We start from the raw sequence: 7197 nt of genomic DNA on the forward strand, positions 1-7197 counted from the left end.
CATGTCTCAGGGTTTCTCCTGTTACCGCCTTATTTTGTGTCCAGTAGGTATTTTCTAGGGCACTATTTTAATTCCCTTGTCATAAAGCACGAATCATAAAAGAAAAAACTGGTAAGTTAGATGTCATCAAAAATGAAATTGTTTACTTCTTGAAAGACACGGTTAAGAAAATGAAAAGGAAAGCCACAAACAAGGGGAAATATTTGCAAAACATCTGTCTCAGGGAGGACTTGTACCCCAGATGTATCGGTTACATCTCAATATTTAAAAAATGACCCAATAAAAACAAGTGGGTCAAGATTTCAAGTCACTTTATGAAGAAGATGTGTGGATGGCAAAAAACACTCAAAGGACGCTCAGCATCTTTGGTCATCATGGAAATGCAAATTAAAACCAGGAGTTAACATTAGTCAAAGTGAAAAGGATTGACAATACCAGGTTCTAACTGGACTCTCAGGCAGTTGCTGCTGCGAATGCAAAACAATATTGCAACGTTGGAAAATCATCTGGCAGTTTCTTATAAAGGTAAAATACGCTCATCATGTGACCCAGCAATGCCACTTCTGGATATATATACTTCTGGATCAACAGCAATCCACATCCATCTTAAGTATCGCTAAGAGAACAGATTTTATGTGTTCTCACCACAAAGCAATGATAAGTGTACGAGGTAATTCATATGCTCACTAGGTCAGTTTAGCTATTCCACCATGTACGCGCGTATTTCAAAACATCAACTGCACAATAAATGTATATAATCTTGTCAGTTAAAAATTTAGGGGCCAGCATGTGGCTTAGTGGTTAAGGCACTGGACTCTCAGATGGCCAGCCGCACTTCCGGTCCCTAACCTGGCAACTTGAAAATCACGCTGAGCGCATGTGCCTGTATGCCCAAAATCCTAGGAGAAGAATGGAGGAGAAGGGATTGTGGCATGATCGTCCCCCTCGAGGGATGGTTTCTCACTTTCCCTCTGTCTCTCTCAAGGTAGCACATGCACCCTGTGGCAAAAACCTTAAAAAGATACATTTCTGAAATACACATCTGCATAAAGATTTGAGCATGAATGTTCACAGGAGCTTGCTCTATTGATTGATTGGTTGACTGCCATAGAGCACATGGACTCACCAGAAAGACAGACGGAAAGTGAGAAATCATCTTCTAGACGGGATGGCCATGCCACAATCCCTTCTCCTCTTGGGATTTTAGGCACACACATGTACCTGGCGTCATTGTCAAAACTCCAGATCCGAGACTAAGGTTGGCCATGTGGGAGTCCATGGGAGTCCCCTGCCCACCAGCCTTTGGATAGTGGGTGCCCGTATGCATTTCAGGCTGACCAGGCTGACAGTTCGAACCGTGGCCATCATGGCTCCGGCTTCTCTGGAGCAGTGTGTGAACGCTACAGCATGAAGCCGGTCCTTGGACTGATTCTGATCATCACCATGCATCAGCATCTCCGAACGTGATTAAAAGCCTCCTCCCCACAGAGGCAGCCTCTTCCAGCCACTGCGCACCTACCTTGGTACACAAGTGTGTACGTGGTTTAGCGATGTGTGTTCCGCAGGAAAAGGAGGCTGAGAAGGGAATGCAGCATTCCAAGAAGTGGTTTTCCTGGGAGGTCGAGAACAGGGATCCAGGTGGAGAACAGTATGGATGTCTTCAGAGGGATTCCTCATGTTCTCTTCTTTTCACTGCCAGTGGGTGTGTGTGCTCAACCAGAGACATGGAGACGGAGAGAAGGGAGAAAGCACCCCACGGGGCCTGGCCACATTGCAGTCCCTCCTCCCTCGGCTCTCCATCTTGCTGGGATTTGGGGCATGCACATGCGTGTTTTTCAAGTCACTAGGGTTGAGATTTGAACTGTGGTTGTGAGTGGGATCTGGCTTCCTTAATCACTAGGCTAAGGAAGAATGGGGCCAGCCCCTTCCGTTCTAAAACAGAGATTGGCCTCAGACTGTCCTATGTTTTATCTTATTTATGTCTTACAACCTCTGTGTGTATGAAATATTCCACTGTCAAGAAAAATTTAAGCGAAATTACAGAGGACTCAGATGGGAGAACACAGATTGGTGGGAGAAGAGGAGAGCCAGGGTCGACCGGAAGAGGGTGATCTGCCTAGGCTGGTGCTTAGGGGGCGTCCAGTCACGGGTGAGGTTATTCTGGGTACGTGAATGGACTGTGGACATGGGGGCCCAGGCCAGAGGCCCGAAGAGCACCCACCTTGAAGATCCCTTGAAGCTGAGGCTGAACAGAAAGGATGGAGGACAGGATGGAGCCGGGGGGGGGGGGGCGGGGCAGGCGGGAACCCATGCCACACGAAAATAATTTTATAATTTTTAAAAGGCATAACACCAATATTAAAAACATTAAATAAGGTATAATCTCAACAAACTAAATAATGTTTAAGTAAAATAAAAAGTATTTAGATTATAAATTCGACAATTACTTTTCCTTCTTTAAAATTAAATTTTAGTTCATCACATTTTGTTTTTTTAAAAAGGGACAAACAGAAATAGAATTATTTCCTTATACCTCATACCAAAATACATTCCAAACAGATTAAAGATTCAATCTAACAATAGCAAGAAAATCCTAGAAGAAGATACAGGTAATATATAAATCCTATTTTGATCATTAACAAAATTATTTGAATACAATTTCTTGTGAAGAAGAGAGATGGAGAGAGTTAAAGTTCTGGAAATAAGAAAGAGTGGCCTATTCACACTCTTTTAAAAGTAGGTTTTTAAAAATCAGAGTGACTATTTTCTTCTTTTTTAAAGAATTTTGCTGTGAATGTAAGAGAAGACATGGACTAGGAAGGTATTTTTTTGCGTTGTTTGTTTGCTTGCTGTGTATGTGTGTGTGTGTGTGTGTGTGTGTGTGTGTGTGTTTGTGTGTGTGGGGGGGGGGGGGTGGGGGCCGGGGGGGGGGGGGGCGGGCCAGCAGGACACCCCTGCCCCAAGAGCGACTCGACTGGCCCAGAAGCAGCCCCTGGCTTTCCCAGCCATTGGTGCACTGGTCCAGAGCCCAGAGGGGGAGAGGCAGAAACGGACTTCAGTAAGGGGAGATGGGACCCCCAGGGGCAGAAATGAGGGAGCACTGGAACAGCTCCCGGGGAGACTGGCTGAGGGGAGTGGGAAGTCACTGCTGGAGGAGACATCGCCTCCAGGGAGGGGTTTCATTCATTTTCCTGCTGGCCCCCAATTCTTAAAATATTGGTCTTTGAAAACCTCCAACGACTTGGCCCCATGAAGACAGGGTGGGTGCCCCAGGCCTGCCCAGGTGCTGGCCACGGTCACCACAGCCAGTGTCTGGGGCTGGAGCATGTCGAGGTGGGAGAGGGTCTCACCGACTCTTTGCAGAACTGCAGTTTCGCGGCCAGGCGAGGAGGCCTGCTGGCTTGTGGTCATGGTTATTGCCGTTTCCCTCTTTCCAGACAAGCACACGTGGTAGGGGCAGTCCCTTACCCTCGCTTTGCCACCAGGTGGGAAGGGGAGGCTTTGAGTCCCGGGCCCTGGGTGTGCATCCGGCTCCTTCCATGCCAGCCCACCCTCCTGTGCTGCTCATCGGCTCACTGTACTTGAGGCGAATCCGTCCCGCAGAGTTGCTGGGAGGTGGGGTACCAGCCAGCGGCCAGAACCTGGCTCACAGTAGGTACTTTTCTGGAGTCAGCCATTGGAGCCCAGAGTTCTAGCTGGCCTTCATCACAGTGGCTGGCTGTCCACAGAGGGTCCCCACAGCCCCAGGGGCCAGGCTGGGCTGGCTCCAACACGGTGACCCCACATGACCTGAGCCTGCACCTGTCTCTGCTACCCCCATGGGGTTCCTGGGGAACCACTGCTGCCTGGCCGCAGGGGGCAGTTGTCATGGGGACGCCTGCCTGCTGAGCTGCCTCCCTAGCAACTGGACTCCCAGGCCGGTTACCATGGAAACCACATCCAGCTGGCAGACAGCGATGGGTTCCCTGCCCTTTGCCCAGGACTTCCCCCTCTGCAGGCGAGCAGGCATTCCCGTGCCACCAGGGCTCTGCCGTGGCAGCCCTCTGCCCTACATCAGAGTCCCAGTGCCTGTGGGGACCCTGGGGACCTCTAGAACCAGAATGGATCATCTGGGGGGGCCGGCCTAGCGCTCATACCCCCAGCAGCCCCACGGTGGGGAGTAGGTGCCAGGCCTCCCCCAAGCAGAGTTGTGCTGTCCCAGTGGCTGGGACGTTCTCAGCCACCCTGACATCCTGCCCCAGCCTTGTCCCTTGTCTCCAGCGCTCCTCCCTCTCCCTAGGGCCCGGCTGACAGGCCGAGGACATCTCCCTCCTCAGTATCTAGGCAGAAGGCTTCATGTGCACATTTGCCACCTCCTCCGGCAGGGGGCACCGGGGACCCTGGGGGCCTGGAGCCTTGGCAGTTGGGGTGGGGTCTGAGTCAGACCCGTTCCCCTCCTCCGCAGCAGATGGAGGACCCACACTCTCACCCTCCTCAACTCCCACCAGCCCGAAAGCCCGTGCACGCCTGCATCCGGAGCCAGGCCTGACACCCTCCGGTGCACACCCGTGCATGCTCGTGGGGGCCCAGGTCCACGCACACAAGTGCCCACACGTGCTCCTCCCACCCAGAACCAGCCTCCACACCAGACTCCTGGGATCACGGCGGTCCTTATTAGGCTCACACCCACCCCACCCCTGGCCCCCAGAAGAAGGCAGCATCTTCTGGAATTTTTTTATTTAAATATACAACACGGTGCATTGACCGTTTTCTGTTTTAAAAGTGGAAGATTCGAAAATTGTGGGAGCTTGGGGATGGGGGCCCGCTGACCGCACCTGGCTTTTCCAGCCTATGCGGAGTGGCTAGGCCAGGCCGGGTGGAGCTTGTACAAAATGCGTGTGCGTGGGGAGAAGAGGGCAGTGGGCCAGGCCCTGATGGCAAGGGGGCTGCTCCCTCCTTATGCCCCTGGACCCCCACCCCTGCCGCCCCCAGGCCTAGCCTGCCTCCTCCTCTGAGCTGCCCTCCCTGGGGGCAGGAGTGTGTCAAGCTCACCTGGAGGCCATTGCAACCCTTCCAGTTCTGAAGACTCCCCAGGCCTCAGGGAGCTTCTCTAGCCCCGTCTGTTCAGTCCCTAGTTCTACCTCGGATGCCAGGACCCTTCCCCCTCGGCCCTCCTGGATTTTTGCCTCCCGCTCACTCCCACAGCCCATCAGTGGAGAAGCCAGCCTGTCCCACATCTCCACACAGCTTGAGGCAAACCTGGCCTTGCCAACATCCTGGCAGGCTCTGGATGGACCAGGTGGGAGCAGCCCTCCCTGTGTGGGTCTCGCAGCCAGACCTGCTCCCTCTAGACAGGACACAGACCACTGATCTTGGCTCTGGAAGGATCCTGTCTGGGGCAGCATCTGAACTGCTTCCGCACTGGCCCTCACTCTGGGGTCTGCTATAGCTGCCAGTCGCCTTCAGAACCAACCCCAACCAACCCCTTTAGCCTGCTAAGGCCCTCTCCCCAGCCCCCAGCCTGGGGATCCCCCCAAAGCCTCAACTCCACGTCCACCTTCCACTCCCTTCTCCCTCTCAAGGCCTGCTGAAGCCTCCACTGGCCATGAACTTTCCTTGGGCCTTTCAGGAGGCCCGGCCACCTCCGAAGTCCTGAGATGTAAGTCTTGACGCCCTTAGCAAAGCTCCCTAGGCTCTCGCCCATTTGCTGGGGCAGCAGGCTCGGGTGAGAGGCATGTTGTATACAGCACCTGACCTGTGCCCTGTGCTGGGCTGGGCATTCCACCCGGGGCCCTCTCAGGACCGGTGAGGCAGAACCTCCCGCGGGAGGTAGCAGACAGAAAGCCCAGGTAACTTGCCCCAGGTCACACAGCTAGGAAGTGGCAGGGCTGGGATTTGACCCCTGGACCTGGCCTCTTCCCTCTGCACCATGCTGGGGACCATCTCACTCCACCCCACTGCATACACTTCTGTGATGAAAGGACTCTGGCCTTGGCCTCGGGTGGGATGGATGGCAATCTCAGAGCAGTCCCAGCTCTGCCTAGCACCCGAGCTGCGTGATGGTACCTCGCGTCTTCATGAGAATGGAAGAGGCTATCTCTAAAGTGCGACACCGTGCTCAGCACAGAGCAGGCTCAGTAAGTGCAAGTCCCCCCTCCACTCACAGATGGGGAAACAGGACCGTGGAGGCCTGGTGTGGACAGGCATGCCCGGGGCCTTCCGCTTCGATATGGGGAGGTCAGGCTGGGATGGGGTGTAGACAGTGATGGAGAGAGGAGGGCCAGCTGCGAGGTCCTGGGAGTGGTCTTCCTTGAGGGCTGGAGGGAGGACTTTTCCCAGACCCTGCAGTGGCAGCCTGGGGGCCAAGGCAGGTCGCTGGATGGAAGTGACCTGGGTATCCTGGCAACATGGGGTTAAACTAGATTGCACACACATGTGTGCACATGTGAGTCGCTATCTACACGGCTCTACAGAGCGCTACGGAGCTATACATATACACATCTTACATATACATGTACATATACATATTCATATACATATCTTGCTACGTTTACAGTAGAAAAAAACGCGCGGCCCTGGAGGGCCTGGCCCAATTTTGTCCCGAGAACACAGACTACAGGGTTCCCCAGGAACATGCCCAAGGGCAGCCCCTTCCTGGGGGAGATGACCCCCTGCAGGGTGGGGCCCCAAGCTCACAGCTAAGGGGCTGCTGGTAGCTGTTGCTCTCAACACGTGAGATCTGCTCTGGGAACCCCAAACATGGGGCCCCCGGGCCCTGCCCAGCCTGAGGCCCCACCTGCCTTCCCCAGGCTTCGGGCCTTTGGGCCCTGCCCACCCCACCCACCCCACCCCACCCAGTGCTGAGTGTGAAAATAGTCTATAAAAGCAAGTGACCAAAAATCTATAGCTCTAAGGGTACCTGGTTATTTTCTGCTGTCTTGCCTTTCTGGTGTGTGGGTTTTAATGGTAATTATTACTGTTATTGGTATATCTCCTAATCACAGTTAGACCTGAAGGAGGGGAGTTAGAAGGGAGAACAGGAGGCGAGGCGGGCCAGCTCATAGATTGGACGGCAGTTTGGAGCGCACGGGCTCAGACCTGGCCCCTGGGTCTCTCTGGGGTGCAGCAGTCAGAGGAGGCCCCCCAGAAGAGGCGGCTCTTGCCCCGAACAAGGAAAGCGGGGGTGGCAGAGAACCTGAGGACGTCTTCCGAGGCAGA

The 7197-nt window shown here is 53.9% G+C and overlaps 1 protein-coding gene and 1 long non-coding RNA gene across 2 annotated transcripts in view; both read right to left on the reverse strand.

Moving 5' to 3' along the window:
* The window catches only part of LOC102489230 (uncharacterized), a 2793-nt gene extending 1196 nt beyond the window's left edge, over positions 1–1597 (reverse strand). The window contains exon 1 of the long non-coding RNA XR_337209.1: positions 1520–1597. This is a non-coding gene — a long non-coding RNA (uncharacterized LOC102489230). The remainder of the gene's footprint in view (positions 1–1519) is intronic.
* A 3376-nt stretch (positions 1598–4973) lies between these two features.
* The window catches only part of HCN4 (hyperpolarization activated cyclic nucleotide gated potassium channel 4), a 42876-nt gene continuing 40652 nt past the window's right edge, over positions 4974–7197 (reverse strand). The window contains exon 11 of the mRNA XM_014583732.1: positions 4974–5004. Within this exon, the coding sequence (XP_014439218.1) occupies positions 4974–5004 (31 nt within the window). The remainder of the gene's footprint in view (positions 5005–7197) is intronic.

Source organism: Tupaia chinensis, unplaced genomic scaffold (genome assembly GCF_000334495.1).
Source record: "Tupaia chinensis unplaced genomic scaffold, TupChi_1.0 Scaffold144682_1, whole genome shotgun sequence".
Classification (NCBI taxonomy): Eukaryota; Metazoa; Chordata; class Mammalia; order Scandentia; family Tupaiidae; genus Tupaia; species Tupaia belangeri.